The sequence below is a fragment of the Calypte anna genome, chromosome 1 (assembly GCF_003957555.1).
Source record: "Calypte anna isolate BGI_N300 chromosome 1, bCalAnn1_v1.p, whole genome shotgun sequence".
Classification (NCBI taxonomy): Eukaryota; Metazoa; Chordata; class Aves; order Apodiformes; family Trochilidae; genus Calypte; species Calypte anna.
Window position 1 is genome coordinate 14700393 of NC_044244.1, and position 24892 is coordinate 14725284.

Sequence of the window (24892 nt, forward strand, 5' to 3'; positions counted from 1 at the left end):
TAGAAGCAGGCAATATTCCATGTCTGTTTCAGTTTCAGAGATGACCAGAAAAAAATTATGCCTTTTATTAACTTAAATGTTCCATTCTTTTTAGAAAGTGCAAAAACTTCAGGGTATCATTTCTCTCCAAAGTACGAATAAATACACTAGGTAATACCTGGGAAGACGTTGGTCGTTCCTGAGGGTTTTCCTTCAAACACTGTTTAATTAAATTTTCAACTTTAGGCCAAGGGGCACATCCATATTCTTTGACAGGATCTAAAATGTAAAATTTACATTATTTTCTCATTTCTTTTAATCCAGAAATGAGAGTTCTGAATAACTTTCTTCCTAGTTTAAGAATTCATTTAACTTTTTACAGAGCTGCTCTAAGAAATATCACACTTAGATAAAATGTCAGCATGAACAGCTTGGAATTGCTCATCTGCCATAAGTGCTAGAGCAATAAATGCTCATTAAAAGCAGTTAAACCAAATGGATTTTACTTTAACTTCTTCTTAATGTCTCTATATAGGGGATTGAATCACAGATATGTGTGAGTTGTGTTTTAATTAATGTTGACCATTCGAGGGAACATCATTTCAGTCTGCAGTCTTCTCAGTTCTGATGAAAACTTTTCTTCACATTTATTCTTCTGTGTTTGGAAGAGATAAGGAATACAGACAAAGTATATGGAATAGAGTATATGGAATACAGATGAACTTCCAATAAAATTTATAGCAATTTAGATAAACAGTTCCAAGAAGTATTTATGAGGTATGGAAGTTTAAGTGTCCACTCAGTGCTTTGAATATGTATCTGCTGACCTATCTAGGAACAAATCACTCATGAATAATGGTGACTGTATTGCCTTTCCTTTTAGTTCATCATAATCCACAGCAGATATTACAGTCCTACATTAGGCTGAGGTAACATTAATGATAAATACCTATAAATGAACATACCCTGTTCAGCAAATCACAGGCACTGTTTACTTGTGAGCTAAGCCAGCCCCTATTATCTCCAGAAATTCCTATTTCTGATTATTTTATAGGGCTTTTAATACAGAAAACAGCCCAAAGGGCAGCTGCATTCAGGAAATACTTAGTCATCAGTTCTTGGGATGGCCACTTTAGGGAGAGGGTTTAAACTGTCTGAGCTATGAACTGGACTATTCTCCTTAAGAAGCAGACAATGTATGAACTCTGTCTCTCCTAATGAGAAGTCATGCCAGACTAAATGGTACAGTTGCTGCCATTTCCTAGGCCAAGTGAATTTTCAGTCTTAAAGAAAGTTCCATGACTATATCTACTACTGTAGTGAATAAGTATGAATGCCACACATCAAGCTTGTAGTACTAGAATAATACAACAGCTCTTTACACAGAAGTGGTAAAATACTGAGTTACACTGTACAGCTGACTACATCTTGCCCAGCCTGGTAGCCTACTTAATCTCCCTTCCAGCAGCCAACAACTACATATTGAAATATGGACAGAATGTTATGCAGCTGGGCAGGGACTTCACACTCCTGAAAAATTAAAAGGGAATTCCTATTAAAAACATTTACAAGTGGCTGGTCCTGTAAGGGAGTGGCATTTTTTTTTAAAAAAGATGTATTTTTTAACACATTGCATCATGATACAAAGAATAGAAGTGTAATTGTGCTTATCTTAGTGCATGAGCAATATCCATTTTAACTAGGTATGGATAAAGTTCCAGGCATACAAAAATAAAATTTCTTTGTGAACTGTGAACCTGCTAGAGCCCTTGAAATCACAGTGAAATTATAACCAGTGTGATACTGATAATACGCCTGAATATCACTATTTCCAGACCATGTGAAATAAAAAATTGCTGTTGGTTAGTTTCCTCCTCTGATCACTGACAGATAGAACATAAAACACAAAATGTGATATTTTTGGAGGAGGCAGGACAAATGGCTCACTTCTGTGTTAAAGCTTTAAAATACAAGGCATACCTGGTAACTTTCCTTGTATTGCTAATTCATCAAATTCATTTGGAAACTTCAAGCCTTCCATTATTCTTCCTCCTTCTGTTAAAATGTCATAAAGCAGCAAGCCAAATGAATAAATATCAGCTTGCTGATTGTAAATGACATTTCCTCTGGCAACTTCTGGTGCTCGAAATCCTGAAAATAAATAATTCATTAATAGCTATGATTCATACCAAGCTGAAGGCATCTTTATCCATTTAAGAGCAAACACTTATTGCTGAAAATGTCACAGGAAGTAAGCCAAAAATGGCACACTATTTCTGGGCTGGCAATATTTTGCATGTGTCAGACGCCAAAAAATATCAGCAACAGGTATAAAGGAAGGGGACAGTACATCAGCAATACAGATTCTAAAAAATTACACATAAAATAATTAATTTAGCAATGACTGACAAAAATTAATGGCAAGTCTGCAGTTTTTACTGAAGGCCTGACATTTAACACTTGGAGCCACATCTTCATCCATGATTTCCAAAACATTTTTCAAACTTACAGTTTCAGTTCTTTAAAATGGATGCTGCCATGTTCTCTCTAAAGTGAGGGAATAGGGCAGTTATTTATTGTGTTTAAAAAAATTGAGACCTACCTATGTATTACTGAAAATAAAACCAAGTAATTTTAGCAGAACAATTTCAGTAACACAACAACCATAGTAAGACAAGACAGAAAAAAACCCCAAACAATGAATGTATGTAATTTAATTTGTTCTCTCTTAGGAGAACTCCTTGATTTTGAAGAATATACTCCTTGATTCTTAGTAAATGGGTTAAAACATGAATAGTAAGAAAGGCCAAGAGGTATAAATCTGCCATCATAACTTGTAGGACTACATTTTTTGATTTTGACTAGAGTATAAATTTGAGTTGCTTCTTACAAACTAAACAAAAGGTGTACTACCTGATTTTTGACAAAACAAAGCATTTCTCCATACCTGGTGTGCCTTCAGAGGTTTTTATTCCCATTCTACAACAATACTGGGCAATGCCATAGTCAGCTATTTTTGCAATAACAGCTGAATTGGGATACAGGGTGAAGAGCAAGACATTGTGAGGCTTTAAATCACGGTAGATGATCATTGCTGAATGCAGGTATCTGTTAATAAAAAAAGTATTATTGAAAGCATTCATAATTCAGGAATGCATCTCTACAGGAATGCTCTATTGCCATTAGAGTAAACAGTGCTTTCAAATGTTAAATACTGTGTTGAAATATGTCAAGCATCACCAACATGACACCACCTTAGAGGATACTGACTTCAGAAAAGTTATGAAATACTATTTACTGGCACCTAAACATTGCTGTACTTTAGTACCAAGTCTTATTTGAATGTCACTGGAAGTTTGAAAATGGACTCTTAGAAGTTTTTTTGTTGATCTCTGAGCTCTTTTGAAGGTTTTGTGGTTTTGCAGTCACATGTCAATAGCTCTTGAGGACACTGATGGACTTTTAGAACCTTAAAAATGCACTACATTAATTTCTTTGACATTTTAGTAAAAAATCAACAGCCATATAGAAATTTCACCCAGAGCTCTTATTACACGAGTACCATTTGTTAGCAGAAAAAGAAAGGTAGCAGAAGTTTGTGATATTTATCAGCTAACCAGTCATAAAAATACAAGCATTTGTCTGACCCAGGGAACAGTCAGCTTGAGATATAAGAAACAGTAAGACTGTCATGTGCAATATATCCTACTTGCAGCTGCATCCTGTTTTCACAGTATGGTAGAAATTCCATTTACCTTAAGCCATCAGCTACATGTAGAGCTATCCTGTGCTGGAGTGTCCTGGTTAAACTTGCATTATCTTGTTGAAGCAAACGATCGAGAGATCCTTTCAGGGCTAATTCCATCACCAGCATCCGGGGACGGATTGCAGCAGCCAGCAGAGACACTAAACTAGGGTGATGGAGGTGACACAGCACTGCAAGCTCCTGCAAAATGTAAAATCAGATGAAACACTGCAAATAGCATAGCCTCTGTGACTCTTAAGTAAACTGAGAAATGTTTTGGAGTGAAGTCTTGTACTTTACTTAAGCTTTTTAAGGTTGGTATACCAAGAGCAGCACTACAGAAAAAAGTGCAATATTTCTTACTTGTCTTAGAAGCCTGAGGGAAGTATGTTTATTGAAAATCTTTACAGCAACCTCTTCTCCACCATAGGATGCACGGTACACAGATCCAAACCCACCATCACCTTTTCAATGATAAAATTGAGAAGAATAATGAAAAAAAAAAGGATATCAACCATTTATCAAAATAAAATAACTGAAAAGGTCCAATTTTAAAACATGTGGATCATCTACTGCATTAAGCATGTATATGTTAGTATATTGTTAATGTCATATATGTTAATGGAAAGTCAAAACTTGATAATCTGAAATTCAGAATACCTTAAAAACACATTTCCACATGTTGCAGAACTGACTTTAATAGATTTGTTTACATAAGCTCTGTAAAAAAATACATATTATATAAGGCTTACCCAAGAGAAACTCAGGAGCTTCTTCAAATTCCAGGTCATTGCTGTTCAACATAATATTTCTGGGTAAATCAGCCAGTATAAGATCAGGAGCAATCTGAGCTATTGGAATGGTATGTCTTGGTTGATCCGGATTTACCAAAAGGTCACCTTAGAAAAAAATAAATGAGACCAAAAAAAAAGGGTAGTGATCATTCAAAAGAAGTTGTAGATCTCTGAATGTGTATGATCAATGCACATAAAATTCAGCTCATATATAAGCACGCACATACATAAACTATATGAAACATTAAGTTTGCCATTCAACTTAATGTATCTTACATTTTTGCTTCATGGTTCCATATACATATCAATCGAATGTGACAGCAACTGTTGCTCTGTAACAACACCAAGCTAACCAAGAGCTTTTATATCTATAAAAAGAAAGAATTCTCCTAGTATGCACAATGTAGTAATGAATATTGTCTTTTAAGTCACAGTTGTACAAGGCCCAACCAAATGGCAAAAATATTTACCTTCTTCAGCTTTTTTAAGTAAGTCATCGAGTAGTATTTTTTGGTGTTCTTCACCATCTTGAAAGCTGTACAGAGCCCATTTCTTCAATAGTGTTTCCCCTTCACCACATACATCTATATCCAGCAAACCTGGAAACCATTCTTCCATCAGAGAATCTATGTGATCCACAACTTGCCCCAAAAGGATGCACCCTTCAAGAAACCAAAAAAGGGAAATTACAGACTCAATTTGCCATATTTGTAATTACAAAGCTAAACTCTACATTCCAAAGGCAAAAGCATAACAAACCAAGATGCCAAACTGCAATTAAACTGGAGCAAAAATCAGGCTCAGGAAAAATTAACCTTTTCTGCAAGAAGGTGCTGTAATTTTCAAAAAGCTGTCTGGGTTGTTATCAAACACTGCTGACTCCACGAGACAATAAGCTTCAGGAGACCAATTCAAGTAGATGCCTTGTCTCCAATACATTCTATTAGGACGAAGTGCTCGCTCTAGAAAATAAAAATTCAGAGTAAAAATTTGATCTACAATGTGTATATTATGTTTTAAATATGCAGAATTTTCATGGTACTTTAAATGCTTAATTATGATTGTAGACTTATGTCTACTCAAGTAACAAAAAAAAAAAAAAAAGGCTACAACTTTGCAGACAGAATAGCCCCACAAAAGTTGAATATATGTCAACTGGTTTTTAGTTCCATACGGCATCTCCACAAACTAAATATTTAACCAGACAGTAAGTCATGTAGCAGGTAATGACTGTAGATATTACAGAAATGCTGACTACATTCAGGTTCAGATCCAGAATACTCTAGGCAACTTATGAAAAAAGATCAGTGATTTAGATTTTTAAGCCTTTATCACACACACATGAAATAACAAGGTGCAACTGGAATTCTCTGCCTAGGAGGAAACTGAATACCAGGAGACTAGTCAGTTATAAATCATATTTTTAGAGCATTAGCAATACATAGTTTTCATACCTTACTTGTCAAAGGTATTCATAAATCACACATTAAAAAAACAATGATGAATTAAATTGAAAAGTTCAGCAGATATATCTCATGTCTAAGAATGGAATTATTGGAAAAAATATTAAATATACCCCCCCCTCCTTCTGAAAAAATTGAAATTTTTCCTCTTTCATTAAAGGAGAATCAATGAACCTGACACAAAATTGTTTGGTTTTCTGTGTGGAAGACATATCCTTTCCTGTATTCCTCATAGAGACAAATGGCAATATTGCATAAATGCAAGAATTTCTTCCATCTCTAGTACGCAAAGGAAAAATATAGGCAGCTTACAACCTTCACTTTCTTTTGCACACCACTGTAAAGATCCAGCACCACCTGGATATTTCTAAGTTAAAAAAATGACCACTGCTCTTTTTCTCATTTATGAAGTGGACAGAAATCAACTAAAGCAAAAATATTGGGAATTACAGCTTTAATATGCAGGTGTTGGCATTAAAAGCAAACATATGATCACTATTACTTTTGAATAAAAAAGCTTGTACCTCTTCCTGACAGCATGTAAGGTGATATTTCAAGCAACCTGTTGATCAGCCTGGACCAAAATCCCATAGGAAAGTATGGCATCTCATAAAGCCTGATGATAATTTCTGAATTTTCACAGTGGGGAAGCTCTATAACAGGTCTGTTATCAGACAAACTGAAAGAATAAAAATATTGATAAAAATCAATGCACACATACATGGCTTTCTCCATTAAGCAACACAAGCATAACTAAACACATTAGGGAAACCTGTAACTGAGGCAGATAAACCATGTTACCTGCTCCACATAAAGCAAAATGACCACATTTAAATTCACAAGTTTTTTGTCATCACGCTTCATTAAGAGACTGTTTGAGTTCTCACTCAAAGCGAATAGGCTACAGAAATTCATGGTCATCTTTTATAGACATATTTGTAATGCTGGCACACCACAGCTAAAATTAAGGCTAAATTATAATCGTCTTGCAGTCACAAAGCATGACAACTGTAAAAGAACTATTATCCTCATAAAGCATTTTATCATTTATATATTTCATTTATATATTCCATTTATCTGCCATCCTGCTATAGTGCAAACTTTATCTGCTACAAGATCAGCTTAACATGTCTCTGAAAGCATTTAATAAAATGTAGTGTGCTAAGTATGGAACATGCTTTCATGTACCCAATTGCTTTGATGGTCAGTTACGATAGTTAGCCTGATGGCAGATGTTTATTTTTCCTGATTTCTATGGCTCTCATTTGTGGGTTTAGCTCTTTGCTTACCTGCTTGGGATTAGTAGTTGGTCCTCTCCTAATGGCAATGCAATCTGAAACTTTTCCAGAAGTTTAAAGTACTGTGACATGTAGACTCTAGGAAACTTGCTCTTCTTTAAAAGGAATTTTTCTACATCTGAACGCTTTACAATTCCCTTAGGATATTTAGAAAAGCCTTCCACTTTCACCATCAGAATCTTTCAAAAAAAGTAAAACCATTTCAGGTGTACAGTCATCATTGGATTGCATTTTTCTGACAAACTTTGTTCCCTGAAATATTTCGTAGTCTATTATTTAGGGGGGGGGAGGGGAAGACTTCATTTCACAATGAAACCAAATATCTCCCCAATGCTAGCCAGCAAGAAGACAATTTAACCTAGCACTAGTGTGCTACCACTCAGCAGCAGCCTTCACTGCTCCATACTGTATGGAAATTATTTATGCTACAAGTTAATCCATGAAAGTGTTCTCTGAAAGGTGATTTTTCGTATCAGTACTTCACACAAACATACTGCTACTGACAACATGATCCTCTAAGTCTTTCTTAATTGTAACCCCACTACCTTTAAAGGCTCATTTTTGCCATCCCATTTCCTGCACTGAATGAAAGGTAATTTCCAATGGAAATTGGAAGAGCCAGATAAACCAGTCTGGGCCCTGAGAAAACTTGAAGTCATGAAACAGTAAAGAAATGGTGAAGGTGAATCACTTTAAGTTCCAGTGGTTTGAATCAGTGAAATAAGTTCCATGAAAATAGATAATCAGAGTCTAACCTGTGCCATGATTTTACACAGCCACTTGGGATCTACAAAATAGAGATCTCTTAACTGCAGTGCTGGGTCTTGAAAATGAAGGAGTACACCTGCACAAAGAATATTGTAATTAGCAATGCATTTCTCATTAAGCAAAATAAACACCCTACTCTGGGCTATTTTCCTTATGTTACTCAACCCAAGCAATTCGAATGAATTGATGTCAGTATCTCAGCAGAGCAGAATGCAATCATGGGCAGTTCAGCTTTATCTTTTTCAGGTGTTTTGTTAAATTTGTGATCTCACTTGGCTTTTTGCCAAGCAGCTATGCTCTGTATAGTTTATTATTTAATTTTATGAAGTCTGTGCAGCACTAAGATAAGCTGTTACATATATTAAAATAAATACTATTCTATTCAAGCTATTATAACAACAAGCTATTATAACAACTGCACCCTTCTTCAGAAACTATGATGTCTAACCAGCTGGTATGATAGTTTCAAGGTGGGGTAAGAGACATATATATATATATATATCTCATATATATATATATATATATATGAGATATATATATATATATATAGATATATATCACTACTGTAGATATATATATATATATACTGTAGATGTATAGATATAGATATATATCTATATATGATGTGTATATATATATATACATATACATATCATCTATCTATCTATCTATCTACAGTAGTGATCCTTTATATCATGGAATTCCTTTATGATATAAAAACCTGGATTATTAAACTAATGCTACCCAAAACTGAACTTCTCAGCTCACTGCCCTGAGGCAATCACATATGAGATTTAAAAGGTCTGTCTGCTGCTCATGTGCAGTGAAGAGTTAACAAACATACACTGAAGACAGTATTTTACCTGATTCATTCAGAAAGTGAATTGCATGAGGGAGTTCATTTTCATCCAGTTGTAACTGGCTTTCTTGCACCAGTTCCAGTAAACGTTTCTGATCAATCACAGGAAATTCAACTGGGACATTTTTACGTTCAAGCAAAATTCTCTTCTCCAGCTCAAGGTAGCTGTCAGGAATTAGCTGACCAACCACTGGTTGATCTCTGATCTGTAGAATTAGGAATAATAATAATCTTAAATGCATTAATTTCTCCATTTAAAGTTCAGACCATAAAACTAAGATGTAAGGTGGATATGTTCACCCAATAGTGGTAGCAAGAAGAAACAAGAACACTCATTTATTCTGAAAGATAGATGTAACTAATTCATCTTTCCTGCTTTAATTAACTTTCCTCTTTCTAGGAATAGTTTCACTCTACATGAAATTAAATCAGTAAATGGAAGATTAGTTGGCTTACAGAAACCACAAAATCTTAATTCCTGGCCCCCCTGAAATCTTGCAGTACTTATTTTTGCAATTACATATTGCCATCCTACAAAAATAAGATTTTGGGCAGATTTCTTTGTAAGAAAAGGATGGCCTATTTTAATTATATATTCTATTTTTGCTTTTAGTGTTTAGAAAACAAAACCTAGCTGAGATTTTTATTAAATTGATTTTTTTGTTTTTGGTCAAAAATGAAATAAACTCAAAACTAGCAATTTTTCTTCTGGTTTTTTTTTTCTTTTTTTTGTTTTGTTCTGTGCGTAACATTTTATAGAAGGCAAGATGTTTGCTGTCACACAGAAAATGTATTTATTTAGGTGTTTAATGTTTAAAAATGCATATACTTAACTAAAACTAGAATGTTTTCAACATCACAAACAGTATGTAGATTACCTTGAAATGAAGACTCTCCTTTATTATGATTTTCCGAAGTCTGATAATAGAATCAGACTCTTCTGTAGCATTCACAAAGTGATAATCTTGGATTGCTGGGAAGCCTCGCTTATTCAACAGCTCTCTGGTAATTTTAGTCATGCAGGCCTTACGTTGCATCTCATCAGAAACATCTAAATGAGTGCCAACAAGAATGACGGGGGATGTGGAAGCTCGAGCCTGTTAGTAAGATCCATATAACCCATGAACTCAGTAGTGAATATTGATTATATTGTTTATATTTATAAAAAATGGGTGTCATCTACTCACCACAATCAATACAAAGAAAAAAGCTCTTTAAATATACTTCTTTTAAATAAGTTTGAAATATGAACTACTATTTAACGTCTTTATTCAGGTTAAATTAACTGCAATCCCATACAATAGCCTTGACTTGATAAGGTAGTAAAAAGCCTATAGTATAAATCATATTTTTCAACATACAGAGATTAGTCTATTTCAAAACAGAAATATTTTTAAAAAAAGGCTTTTTATAAAGGAAGCACTGTATATCTAGATTTCATACTTTGCAGATTAATAACATTGTTAGCAAAAAAGCAGGACAACTCTTTTTTTTTATTAAAAACTTCCAACAAAACTGAAAAGGAAGGAGTACTCTGCTAGCTGTCATTGGAACAGTGCACTAATGAAAGACTAGAAAGTACTGCATAGCAAAGAAGAACACACCAGAAAAGGTCTTAATCTACACTAAACTAAGTGTAACCTTCTGTCCTGTTATCTCTGCTCAAGGTGAAAGAATGAAAGAGACAAGTTTAACCAACAGCATCAGTATACAAAACCTTCATGTAATTGCATTGTCCAGCCATGATTAACCATCATACAAAAGGAAAAGACAAGTACTGCTCACCACGGGGTGATTCCATCGAATGGAAGTAAAACACTTAGAGGAAAAGAAAAATATACAGGCATATTCTCAGACCAGTTTCCCTACCACAGTCCTGAAACCATTTCTGTTAGCAATAGGATGCTAAGAACACACATAAAAGCACAATTGCAAATCTGCATCCAGGCAGCTGTGAGTCAAATTCTGATTTCCCTTGAATTTACGATGGCGTAAAAGGAAAACAAGGCTTAAGTTGTCATATCTTTAATACTACACCTTTCTTATTTTTATCAGTCAGTTCAAAATATTGCCAGAACATACAAACTACTGTTCACATGTTACTCTGCACAATTTTAAGTACAAAATGGTGCTGATCATGTCTTTCTATGTAACAAATCTTTTAATATTCAGTGTATGATGTATTTCAGCTCCTGTTATTATCATCTTACTATTTTTATTTGTGAAGAGCATTTTCTTCTTCCTCTCTCTAAAAAGATTTATGGTTATTTTCCTGTCCACCAGCAAATTCTTGGAAAGTGGAATTCCATTCTGCACATATCTGTGGCTTACCTTGATGTTAAAAAGCCATGGCTTCATAGCATCCACCTCTGCTTGTCCTTTGCTGAGATCATAAACAGCAAGATATAAAGCTCTTTGGGTCATAAAATGAGGATGGGTACTGTAGAACTCTTCTTGTCCTAATGACAAAAATATAAATTTTTGCACTATATAAACATATTTTATGAACATAAAATAAAAATTTTGCACTAATATAAACATTTGCACTGTTTAGTGCTTCCCTCATTTAACACCTTCAGATCACAAAAAGGCAACAGAACACTTATTCTCAGATCACTGATCCATAAATTAAACTAAGACTCAAAGAAAATTATCTAAACTGTCAGGAAACCTGTATTAAGCATGAATTGTAAGTAGGTGCTCAGCCGTAAGCTAGTTCTAAAATTGAAAGGGTCATGATTCTTTTAAAACTCTAATTCCTTCCTTCCTCTCTCTACCCTCCTTTCTCCTATCCTTTCAGCACCTTCAAAGTAAGACTCCTAAGTTCACGATTAAGTTCTTCAAATCACAATTGAAGATGTGCCTATTGATTGTGATACAGACTGTATTTAAATGATCACAGATCAATGTTTAAACATAACACATCTATAGCCTGAAATACCCCTGAATTTTAAAAGTGTTCTTGAGTCCTCCAAATATAGGAAGTTTTCCAAAAACCCAGAGTTCAAAGACACCTCCCAAATGCTTTGTTTTCTGCAACCTTGTGAACAAGTGATACTGTAGAGCCTAGAGAAACCCAGACTAGAAGAGAAACAGAGTGGAAGATGATTCTTCTGCTGATTACAAGCAGTTACTTACTATTCTGAAATAACAGATGTATTGTTGAAACAAGTGGTCAGACCACATTCAGTGATGAGAAATTCCTGAGGCTTTATAAAAAATTTTGAGGCATTAGCTGCCAATTTAGAGAATTCCCTAATTCATAAGTTGTCACTTGACCTTTGGTGTAATTTTCTATGATTATACTGTCCACAGATTGAAATTTTAACAGGCTAATTCTACTAAAAAGGAATGCTTTAATGTGTTAGAACAGGTAATAGTAAAGGACAATAAGCTCTTGAAATACCTCCAAAATCCCACACATTTAATATAAGCTCTTTCTTCATTTTGCCTTTTCCTTGAATGATCCAGTCTTTTACATCAATGCCTACTGTAGCTTTTGCAGAGCCCAATTCTGTTCGTTTGCATTTCATCAGTTGTTGTAGCAGTGTAGTTTTCCCACTGCCAGCGTTTCCAACAATCATGAGTTTCATTCTGTTATAAGGTACAGCCTTCTTCAGTCGTTGTTGAAGAAATCTGGCATAAAAAATTTGAAGAACTCACAGAAGTGTATAATAAAGGAAAATATCAACAGAACCCAAGAGCAAGAAAAAACCTAAAACCATGAACATTCTTAAATTTTCAGTATCTGTTTGATATTACTTGGATTTTAACAGTCTATTCTGATTTCTGATTTGAAAGTTAAAGCTTAATTAGGAATGTGTCTTTTTTGTGTTTTTTTAATTGCCAAAAAATATGTTCTGTACAATGCACCTGGGAACATAAAAAATATATTAAAAGTAATTGGTAAGCACCACTTATTTCATGATTTACAGAAGTATCAAATTCAAGAAGCCAGCCTATTATAGCCTAAATATTTTGTGTGTGCGTTGATATATGACATGACACATTCCAGAGAGTATTGTGGATTTCATATGAAAACCAGCATGTTTTTTTAAAAGGAGATGGTGTTTCTCAAGAAAGTAAAAAGTATTCAATAATGGTAGGGCAACAAACCTGATAATGTCTCTGGCTTTGCATCCCACATGTTTGAAGTCTAAATTAAGATTAAGTCCTTCCAAAGGAAGATCCCATATTTTGGACAGTCTTCCCATTTCATCTGGAAAGAATCTCAGATCGGGATTATGACTTACATCTAGAGAAGTCAGGTTCTCAAGAAAGCCAATCTCAGGAGGAATCTAAAGAAAAGAACACATAATGGGCAATTAAATGTTAGAAAGAAGTACGATCATTAATATATTAAATATTTAATAAAACTTGGTATTATTTTTACTGTTATAGTTTCATTTTCTTTAATAAAAAGGACCTTGCCATGAATTCATTATACAAACTGATTACATGACACATTCCAGGCAGAGAAGTGTAATAGGATATGGTGATTTTTTTCACTGGAAATACTATTTGCACTTACAGACCATTTTAACAATAGAATTTTAAATTCTATCAGAGGTGACATGAAAATAAATAAACATTGAAAAACTGCAATCAATTGAAAAATGACTTCATTTTCTTTAGATAGAATCTTACACTTTACCTCCTTTAACTTGTTGTGGGACAGGTGTAGCTTTTCTAGCCTGGACCATGCACATGCCTTTTCACTCAAGTCCAAGATGTCTATTTGATTATGGTTAAATAACAGCTCCCTTAAGTTTAATGATTTCCAGTGCATTGGTCCAGGCAGGCTTCTGATCTTGTTTTGGCTTAAATCTACTGATCGCAAACTAAAAACATGAAAATAAAAAAAAGATAATTTAGCAAACGAAAAAAAAAGAACACTGAGATTAACTGGAACTGTATTAATTCTTAATACATGAACAAATGGATTAGATATAAGAATAGAGAGGTTTTGGACAGGAATGTAGATCAAAGAAGGTAGAGAATTACTACTATGAGCAAAAGTACTTTAAGATATTATGAGTAGGTCTTCACTGCATCATAAAAAAGTTACAAGAAAATACCTATGATTGATTCAGTATAATATTCTTCCAGTGTATTTGTCAGTGAATGAAATTGTCTGGTCATGAAAATAAACATCCATGCTATACTGTGTGTGTATGTTTCAGACAATAAATTAAAGAGTCACTTTAAGTAAGTACATATTGTGATAACAGTCCATTTCCTTCTTCTTTCTATGATTTGTAGACAAGTATGGCTCTGTTCCCGTTGGTAGAAGACACAGATAAGCATGGTTAACACTCCTGTAGTGCAAATATTCAGTAATTCAACTATGAAGAGCATAGTTAATATATATTTACACCCAAGTAACAGAGAACAGAGTTTAGCTCTGCATTCCAGTTACAGGTGAGTGCAGCAGTACACCATTACAAGCAATGTCTTACTAGAATAAATGTTTTTTAAAAATTAATCACAATGTAATGTAACACTAATATATATAGATCTCAAATGAAGAAAAAAAGATAAAAAATTAAAAAAAGGTCAACAGGGAACTTCCTGGTATTATCAGCTTTGCAGAACCCAAGATTATAAACTATGCAGCCTCACTAGGTGATCTGAGTTGCTCTCTCTCTTCCTCCTAACTTAAAAGACAAACATCAGATGGTATGGCTACATCACTCTTTTATCAGAATATTTCTATGAAACTGTTTAAATACATCTGTGTGCATAAATTATATAGTTCAACTACATATGTATTTAAGAACGACATAAAAAAGAACATTTCACTTCTGTAAGTCATCTGTTGGACAAATACACCGTTTATGTTACTGTGGAACATGAAAGATGAAAAAAATCCATGCAAATCCTAATTCATTTGTCAGGGCTGGGAGATGTAGAACCTGAAAGCTGCACCTTTTTATTTTAATTTGTTGTTGGGATTAGAAACATTAGCATGCTGAAACAGTGTAACAGCATGTTAACAATTATATGCTTTATGTAAATTGGATCAATGTAAATTCACACATCTGTGGGTGTGCCTCCTCCCAGTACCATCAGCACTCACACCTACTCACAGCTATGAGATAACTGATCTGATCACCCCTTCCAAACACTCCTGTCACAATCTGATCCTAGTGACCTCTTAAGGTCAGTAACTTTTATTAAAAAGAAAAAAGCAGAAGTCCTATTTTCACACGAGTAATGCTTTGAAGGTGTCGCAAAACAAATGTCATATGCATCTCTATCACAATTCCATCTAGAGGAAGTGTCATTCTCTGAGAATAAACATCTTGTGATACTTGGGAAGTGAAAAATTTATCTCAGTAGCCTTGTGCAAAAGTCTGCAGAAAATTGCCAGTATCTTTTTACTGTTGGTTTCAAGAAAACAATAAATTCTTTCTAGTCTTCTCAGCAAGAACTGTCAGCTTCAGCAGTCAAGCAGTACATTTCCAATAACAGTGACTGAAACCTGAGAAACAGAATTTCTCAAAATAATGAAGAAAAAGTGACTGATGAGTCTTCTGTTAAAAGCTATAAAGTTTGGGACTTAAAATGTTAAAAAAGATTTCTTGAAAATCAGTAAAACATGCAGAATCTTCTGCTTAACAAAGGTTTTGCCATGAGGACTTCTTCAACAAGAACTTTTCAATAATTTCAACAAATAAAATAATAACTTACTGTGGTAGAAGAAGAATTGCTTCTGGAACATTAATAAAACGGTTTTGGGATAATTTTAAGCTTGTTATGCTGGATGACAAGTCAGGTATTATTTCTAGAGCAGAAAAAGAGGTTAATGATAAATATTTTTCACAATTGTTTACATTTTTTAAGGCTGGAAATCTACACATATCTATAAATCTTTCAAATACTTCCAGGGATGGTGACTCAACCACTTCCCTGGGCAGCCTGTTCCAGTGCTTGACAATCACAGTGAAAAAGTTTCTTCTAATAGTCAACCTAAACCTCTTCTGGCACATGAGGCCATTTCCTCTTGTACCATTACTTGTTACTAGGGAGAAGAGACCAATCCCCACCTCGTTACAACATCCTTTCAGGTAGTTGTAAGGACAGCAATAAGGTGTCCCCCCCCCCTCAGTCTCCTCTAACCTAAAGAATCCCAGCCACTCTTTGTCAGACTTGTTCCCTAGACTCGTTCCCAGCTTCTTTAGACATGATCCAAGACTTCAATGTCTGTCTTGTAGTAAGGGGACCAAAACTGAACAGTGTTAAAGGTTTGATCTCATCAGTGCCCAGTACTGGGGGACAATCACTCCCCTAGTCCTGTTGGTCACCTTATTGCTGATGCATTCCAGGATGTTTGTACGATATGTATTTCAGTAGAGTATAAAACCTGTATTGGTACTAGATTAGCAAGCTAACTCTGAATAGTTTCTCTTACTTGAACCTTCCCTGACTGCAAAATCTCAAGTACACCCAACCATTTTTACAGCATCCACTACAAATGTAAAACCAAGATGAGTTACATCAAATCTGATCAAATGTCCATCAAGGCCCAATGGAAGTACAGTGCTTTCAACAGTCATCAACAGCTGATGCTTAGGGAACTGTACAAACAGGACAAACATATGTGCTATTCTCCTTTTCTGTACTCCCAAGTCTCCAAATGCTCATGGGTAAGGACTTTTGTGACTTGGAATGACTCCTAGGAGGTGCATCCTATTTTCATTGATACTTACCAAGAGCATTCATCCTGGCATTGAACTGCTCCAGTTTTGGACAGCTCATGAAGACATTCTCAGCAAGGGATGAAATATTGTTCTTACTAATATTTAAAATTTTCAGTTCCTTTAAGCATATGGGTGAACATATGCATGACATTTTGTTTCTATGATAACAAGAAGAAAAAAAAACCAAACATATTTTTTCAGAAACCATTAGCTAAAAAGTTAAAGCAAGATAATATTGATCTTTGCTACACTGTTAAAACAAAAATAAGACTCTTATCTATATAAAGACTGACCAGTCAGAAAAAATTCTGGTACATGTGGCAACATGGAATAACATGACTGATATTTAGATTGTTTTAATTAATTTGTACAAAAGGTCAGAATGAACTACAAGGTGTCATTTCCTTATCACATAGTGTAGCTCAATCTCTCACAGAGACTTCTGAATCTCTTATTACTGCCTTTTACTAAATGTGCTTGAAGGATTATAATCACAGAATTATTATAAATATAAAAAAAAGAATGAAATTTCAAAGAGGGGATACAGTTCAGGATGAGTATGCAATGTTACAAACAATGTATTCTGGAAAGAAGAAAATCAGCCCTGAAAATACAGAAATAAAAGAACCACATAGCACTGCTTTGAAAAGGTAATATTGCTAATAAAGTTCAAAATAAAAGTTATGAAGAAATGCAACAGGATTTTGAATTTAAAATACTGCTTTTGTAAATTTTATTCGTGTAATACATGTGTTGCTATCTTTACTCTGTAAACTTCTGTGTTAAAACTGTCACCATATTATTTTAAGGAAACAGTGTCTGCATTTTAGGGAGCTATCAAGAATTCTGTACAGGTATGCATTATCTCACTCACTAAGAACTATGATAAAAAGTGCTGGTAAACAAAAAAATTACATTTCTTTTTCTGCTTCTGTAATTTAAAGCATACCCATAGCAATAAATGCAGCTCCACAACTCACACCTACAGAAAATCTTTGGTGAATATGAAATACAGTCAAAACTGTATTTTGTGTACAGAAAACTTAGTTCAGTATGTTGCACAACACAAGCAGTTCTGAATAATATGGCAGCAGAAAAAACACTGAACTACAACATTTTTAGTTTGTTACTGAAGCTGCAATGTTACTGGATTCTACTAAGGCCTACAGATAGCCTCATGTACTGTGTAATACAATCCTGAAAACTGTAGCAATTTTTACCCATGTGCTATAACAGTCATCATTCTGGATGACAAATATATTATTTTCTGCTATGTTGGTTGTGCCATAATCCATTTATGATACTCACCCTTCTAGCAACAGCTGTTCCAGATTTTCAGCAACATTTGTAAGAAACTCAGGAATGCACACCAGCTGATTGTATGAAAGATTAAGTTGCTTAAGAGTTGGACATCTGAGGTATGGATCCAAAGAAAAGGAAGGCCCAATGTCATTTCGAGAAATATCAAGATTTGCAAGACAATTCATTTTCAGCAAATAAGTTGGAAAATAAGTAAATCGGTTACTGTGCAAATCCAAGTAAGTCAAACATCTCAAGTTCTGAAAGAAAAGAATAATTTATCTTTGATAAGTTAAATGAATATACAAATTTATAGGTTTTTAATTAAATTATATTTTATAAACTTTATTCTTACTTATATTTTATACACTCTACTAATTTTCTTATTTTTATCTTATTAGAAAAAGTTGCAGAAAATAGCAATTAACCAACAAGGTTTCTACTACAGATTAAAATATAATGTATTCTTCAAAATTAATTAGCTCAGTTTTACAAAGTTTAACAGATAGAAATTGCCTGCAGTTCTTGGTTCCATTTACATTATGATGTCACTCAATGTAACATATCCTAAGGCAGTTCTCTGCAGTGAATAACCTAACACAGTTAAATGAAAATACTTTTACTTCTAGATGGAAAGAAATCCACTGAATGAAAATCGAGTGACTGTATGAAACATCCAAAAAATATATAAAAATATACATCCATGGAAAAATATACACCCACTACTGTTACGGATATATTGTTAAAGACAATTTATTGTAAATAATTTCAATGAGTTTTATATAAAATTACACAGAATCACCTCACACAGTTGTTCTGGAATGTTTGTAAGAGCATTTTGGTGGAGCTCCAGTCTCTCAAGATGTTCCAAATGACTAGTTAAGGAGCTATTTTGGCTGATGGCATCGATGTTCTCCAGTTCGTTTGATGAAAGATCTAATGATTTAATATATTCTTTATCTGAGGTCAACGAAGAAAGACTGTCTGATGGCTTTATATGTGGTGAAAACTTTAAGATGCCTTCTATTAAAACAAAAATATGGGAAAAAAGCATGACTTCCTTTATCATGTAATTAAAATTAAGATCAATCAACCTGAGAGCTAAAGAAGCACAAGACAGTATATGTTGATATCCTGGCTGAGATCTGAATCTATGAAGATTCCTATTAAGAGACAGAAATTTATAATAGTCAGGAATTGCAGAATAACAGAATGTTAGGGGTTTGGAATGGACCTCAAAAGATCAAGTCCAATCCCCCTGCCAGAGCAGGACCACCTAGTGTAGGTCACAGAGGAATACAACCAGGCAGGTTTTGAATGTCTCCAGAGAAGACTCAATAACCTCACTGGGGCAGCCTGTTCCAGTGCTCTGCCACCCTCACAGCTTTTCCTTATGAAACCTCCTATGCTCCAAGTTGCACACATTACCCTCTGTCCCAGATGGAAGAGATGGACACTTACACACTGTGCAACAGAAGTACCTTTTGAAAGTCAATAAAGGCACTAATGAAATTTCATGGTCTCTTTCATTCTACACAAATTATTTGTGAAGCCCAGAAAAAAAACAACCTATATATGCATTATTGGTACTCCACTGCAGTATTTCCAATATTATCCTACTCTTTGTAAATAAAAATATAATCTGACTAAAATCTTTGCATGATATGCTTGCAAAAGCATTAAGGATGGAAAATCTGCAATGTATGTTAAATTATATAGCTTACTTACTGGGGGATTCATCTGAAGGCAAGACTTTTCTTCTTTGCTTCATTAGTGGTTCATAATCTGAGCAAGGTCCCTGGAAAATCACAGGAACCAAAAAACAGTTATGGACATGCACAGATAGCTGAAATAATCTAAATTCTATAGAAATCTTTTCAATGTGGTTTCTTTTTATCAGAACTTTCCCCAAGGTAACAAAAAGAAACTGAACATTTCAATTAAAAATAACAATAGGTCACAGCTTTCTAAAACTTACTGACCCATGCAATATGAAAGAACAGTAGATTTAAAGTGCAATGGAAGTAGTACGGGTTTTTTTGGCAACCTAAAATGACTCTCAGTAAGGGGGGGTGAAAGGATAGAGAAGGATATTACAATAATAACATTCTCTAGGGAAGCCAGTCCCTCCTATTTCTCTTCACAGTCAATGGAAAAAGTAAAGCTCCTTTCAAAGCAACCTGACTTTTATTCCACTGACTTCTTGTCTTCTCATGGAATGGGTCCCTCTTCATTGGTCACAGTAGAACTCTGAAGATTAACTTCACAACGGGGTAGCTAAGCTAAGGCTCACAGTTTCTGTATCTGTATTTGAATATCAGACTCAAAATTTGTTCACAAGATTGTGAATTGAGGGTGAATTGAAGGTGACAGAGCACTGGATCAGCTGCCCAGGGAGGTTGTGGAGTCTCCTTCTCTGGAGGCATTCAAAATCCTCCTGGACGCATTCCTATGCGACCTTCTGTATGTGACCCTGCTCATGCAGGGGTTGGACTAAATGATACTTTGAGGTCCCTTCCAACCCCTAAATTTGTGTGACTTCTGTGTACTGATCATAAATTGTTGCTGAAATAAACTCTCATCTGTTCTGTGACCCGGAGAATGGTAGATGCACAGCAATATAAGGACATACTAAATGGCAACAGTGAGACAAGAGCCCATATGGTTACACACTTGATTATCAAAAATTTTCCTGTAGGCAACACAGAGGGACTTAGAAAAAGCCTGGAACAAACTAGGATCTGACTTACCACAGAGTAGGAATGTCGTGGCAAAGTAGGGGAACCTCTTTGAAATGCCATTTCTCTATAATGTAAGTCAGCAACTGCAATGGAATTAGACTTCTTTTTTGTAAAAAGTGACCCTTCACTTCCTAGACCACAGCAGAACAAATAAATAAGAAAATGCAATTAAAAATGAGACTCTAATTCCAACTCAATATAGACGCTGACATATAAAGGACAGATACAATGCAACAGCATCAGTAGTGGTAGGATCTCACTGGTTAATTTTGTGTGCAATAGGCCAGGAGTGTTGTCAAGATATTTTAGGGGCCATACTAAGCTGAGCTGCTCCAAATACAACCTGCTGTTACACTGATGCTTCATCATTTAACATTTCCAGCAGGTTGGTATTATTACACATTTCTTAACACATCTTTGTGCTACTGCAGTGTAAATAACTTTTTAAAATATTAGAAGCTTGCATTTTAATAGATAAATTTTCATTCCTGCATTTATTGAGAATGAAACACCAAATGCCACTCTAGCTTTGGTGATCTAGGGTTCTCTGGACACATGTAGTGCTTCTCTTCTCAAAGCTACTTTTAAAACTCCTAAAATCACTCCTGTTAGCAGGACCTGTATTTTTAGACCATAATTTACATATGGCAACTTCTCTATGTGGGACAACCACAACACCTAATATACGCATGTGCTACAGCCCTACAGAAATGAAAATGGTCCTGAACAATGTAAAAGAAAAGAGCAGAACAGAACAACAACAACAAAAAATCCTGAGTATTCTCTAATTCCAAAATGCAAATTCTTCATCTGCAATGATTTTTAGAATTCAACCATTCTCAAGACATCTGAAGAAACAAAAGGCACATTGTAAATTAAAGCCACTTATACTTATTAAGTTACCAATATTATAGACAGAAACACTTACTTGGTGTAAATTAAAGGCATTCAGATTTCCTGGCATGGTTACCAAGAATGATGTACTGAACACAGAATCGTCATTTACACTTTCTGATCAATTCGATATCTCTGGGACAGGGCCTGTTTTACCTACTTTATTTGTCAACAATTAAGTCCTCTATACCACACTTAGCTGTGTCCACTCTGCTTACAGATAACCCAGGGCACAGGGATTTCTATATCATGACAGACCTGACTTCATGATGAGACAAATTGTGCTCTTGAAGCACTTGGTTTTTTTCTATATACTGTAAAGGCAGCATGTGAGAATAGCTCAGATACAGACAACAAAACAATCAATATCTAAATCTAGCTGGCTGAATCCCAATCCTTCTAAAAGAAACTGAATGCCTGAAGAACAAATTTTAAATGGAAAACTGAGTAAAATGCTTTAAGGTCCTTTTGTTGTAGATGAAGCACATATTCATCATTAATTATTACACAATGTTACTACAATCAATTTTTTAATAAAAGTATTTTTTCATGGCAAGTATTTTATCTCAAAAACAAACATCTGATTTATGGCCATGGTCTGGCCCTGGTACACTAGACTGGGATTATAGAAAGAAAAAAAAGCCCAAATAAATTACCTTCATTATCAATATCATCACTCAAAGGAAATAAACTGTCCACTAATGGGTCAGAAATGAAATTCCAGTCATAGTTTTTGTCCACTCCATCTTCAGAGATGTTTGGATCAGAGGAGGTTCTTGATCTATCCTCTGAAATATTCTTCATCTGGAATTTAATCACCATTCTTGCCAGTGCAGAACCTGCATCTGTATAAGAAACCGAAAAGATAACATTTTCTCCAACAATACCAAATAGCTTTAAAAGAAATTAATAGAAATAACTCCATTTATTTTCAAGTTTTGACTGCTGTTCTATATATAGCTGAATGCCCTGAAAAAATTATCCAATAAAGATTTTGATGTAAAACACTTCTATAGTAGTATTACGAGATTAACACAATCCATATATCGAATTTTATATATACTTACTTTGTTTTTTTACTGGAGTAAGTTTATCTGGGAACAAAGGAATAAGCCAGGAAGGTTCTAGTCTCCCAATACCAAATCCTCCAAGACATATACTGCTGTTGGCAACATCAAGGCTAAGCCTCTTCAAGAGCAAGCTGATGATCTGGCTATCTCCTCTCTTTATACTGATAGTTAAAGCACTCCGAACATCCTGCTCTCGAGCACCATTGGCTAACAGCAATTCAACCAGTTTAGGATTATTTCCTTTCTCACAAACCTAACAGAGAAAAGCAGTTAAAAAATTGTGAGGCAAACAAACAACAGCTCAGACTGCATTGAGAGACTTGTCTCCAATTCTGATGCATTGTATTTTGAGGATTGTGTCTCTTTTTCACTTACACTATTCCCTTCCCCTCAGACCAGATGCTGGCCTAAGGCATCTGAGTACCAAACCCCATTTTCCTGAAGTCTTTTCCCAAAATTTAACAAATGTCCGAGTTCAGTAGTTTAATTTCTGCCATGAGTGCACACAATTGCCAGTCAAAGATGAGTGGTAACTTATGTAGTTTGGTTATTGTATGCAGCCTGTGGCAACTCCATTTATCTATTCAGTTGGAAAAAGACACTCAGTGGTTATTTTGCTACATTATCTGGATATTGTCATATATATTTTCATAAATATTTCATATATATTACCTGATAGATCAAAGAGTTGGTCTTTGTCTTCTTATTAATGTCAGCTCCAAGTAGAAGTAAACATTCAGCCATAATACTATTGTACTCATTACATGCCTTTTCCAGCATCATATTTTTTAAATCATCATTTTCAGCTATTTTAGCAAAACATTTACAACACAGGCTTTGAAACTGAATGGGAAGAGAAACAACCAAGTTAGGTCAAAAAAAGCAGCCAAATTTTTCAACTGCAGAGCTATCAAAAGCAGGAAGGTACCTGTCGATCTCGCTGGTCAGTGAAACACATGGACATTTGGTAGAAAATGACTGTGTCAAATGATTCGTGTACCAGTAGCTTTGCAAAACAAGGTGACAAACCAAGAATTGATAAGATTGTATGAAATCCCTAGGAACACAATGAGAAGCCTGAAATAAGTACAGTGTTAAAAGTGTCATTTTAAAACAGGTCATGCAACAAAATCAGATTTCAATCAAAAGAGGTGCACTAAGTTTTTTTGTCTTTCTTTTAAACATGCAACAATTCACGAATTGGAGAAGTTAGGACAGGAACACCTGGTTTGTATAACCTGGCTTTATTTAGCTGTGGTTTCATACTTATTTAGCTGACTCACTTTAACAGATATTAATGGGCTTTGAAAAGACAAATTATGCACCATAATATCTGACAACATCCTGCCTGATAGTGACAAATGTACTTGCAATTTCCTGAAAACACAGAGAGGAAACAATTTCATTCTAAGGATATGGGATCAAGATGCATCCTCTTTCCCAATGTGTTGCTCTGTAATCCTTGATTTTTAAAAAAAGTGAAAAATTCAACAAGTGTATCTAAAAACACAAAACTGTCACCTTATGATTCTGCAAGTAAAGTTCACCCAGAAGGGTGAACCAGAAGTTCACTCAACAAAAGGGTGTACTGGGTAAATTACAGGTTTTTTGTCTAAAACTAATTGATATCAAATCACTTTGAGTAACTTCTTTTCCCACCATGTTGTTTTGATTTCTGTCTATACTGGTTGTTCAGCTAAACTTGGTACAGCCGGAGGAAAAACAGCAGTAAAGAAGAGAGGCTGTACTTGTGACATTTCCATATTGACCTGAAACAGAAGCTCTGACAGAAAACCCTGACAGGAAAGTTCCATTACCCTAAAAAAATGAAACTATCAACAAACTGGGAGAGCTTCTGAAGAGGAGGAAACAGAACTTTCACACAAAGAAGACTGAAGGTGTGTTTTTGGGTTTTCAGGCAGAATAACTACTCTCCTTCCATGTTCAGAAGTAGATCCAAAGTCTGACACAGTATTCCAGTAGTTGCTTTTTAAACACAGCATTCCTACTCTAAGCTTATTGCTGTTGAACTAGGAACTATGTTATTTTCTATTATTTTCCAAAAGGAAAATCAATCCTATAATGATGGTTACGTCATTAAGTGGTTATAGATTGACTGCATGATGAACCATGACTGAGCAATTTGATCTAGTCTAGATCTCACTATTGTTAGACAGACACCTAAACCTACTCTTATGTATTATGAATTGAATATATGCCTTCAAGAAAACTATCTCTAGAGCAAACATATTGGTTTAATTGTAAGACTTATACTAATA

The 24892-nt window shown here is 34.7% G+C and overlaps 1 protein-coding gene across 1 annotated transcript in view; it reads right to left on the reverse strand.

Annotated features, from left to right (window-relative positions):
* The window catches only part of LRRK2 (leucine rich repeat kinase 2), a 63184-nt gene that overhangs the window by 11720 nt on the left and 26572 nt on the right, over positions 1-24892 (reverse strand). Inside the window, exons 17-43 of the mRNA XM_030461527.1 lie at positions 23542-23670; positions 23286-23456; positions 22611-22866; positions 22200-22388; positions 20659-20780; positions 19637-19706; positions 18711-18931; positions 17918-18168; positions 16619-16767; positions 15600-15693; positions 13561-13747; positions 13023-13204; positions 12313-12542; positions 11238-11365; positions 9785-10003; positions 8911-9112; positions 8035-8123; positions 7271-7458; positions 6506-6660; positions 5334-5480; positions 4989-5180; positions 4477-4623; positions 4088-4188; positions 3735-3925; positions 2927-3087; positions 1960-2130; positions 158-258 (exon numbers count right to left, since the gene is read on the reverse strand). Of these exons, the coding sequence (XP_030317387.1) occupies positions 158-258; positions 1960-2130; positions 2927-3087; positions 3735-3925; positions 4088-4188; positions 4477-4623; positions 4989-5180; positions 5334-5480; positions 6506-6660; positions 7271-7458; positions 8035-8123; positions 8911-9112; positions 9785-10003; positions 11238-11365; positions 12313-12542; positions 13023-13204; positions 13561-13747; positions 15600-15693; positions 16619-16767; positions 17918-18168; positions 18711-18931; positions 19637-19706; positions 20659-20780; positions 22200-22388; positions 22611-22866; positions 23286-23456; positions 23542-23670 (4443 nt within the window). The remainder of the gene's footprint in view (positions 1-157; positions 259-1959; positions 2131-2926; positions 3088-3734; positions 3926-4087; positions 4189-4476; positions 4624-4988; positions 5181-5333; positions 5481-6505; positions 6661-7270; positions 7459-8034; positions 8124-8910; positions 9113-9784; positions 10004-11237; positions 11366-12312; positions 12543-13022; positions 13205-13560; positions 13748-15599; positions 15694-16618; positions 16768-17917; positions 18169-18710; positions 18932-19636; positions 19707-20658; positions 20781-22199; positions 22389-22610; positions 22867-23285; positions 23457-23541; positions 23671-24892) is intronic.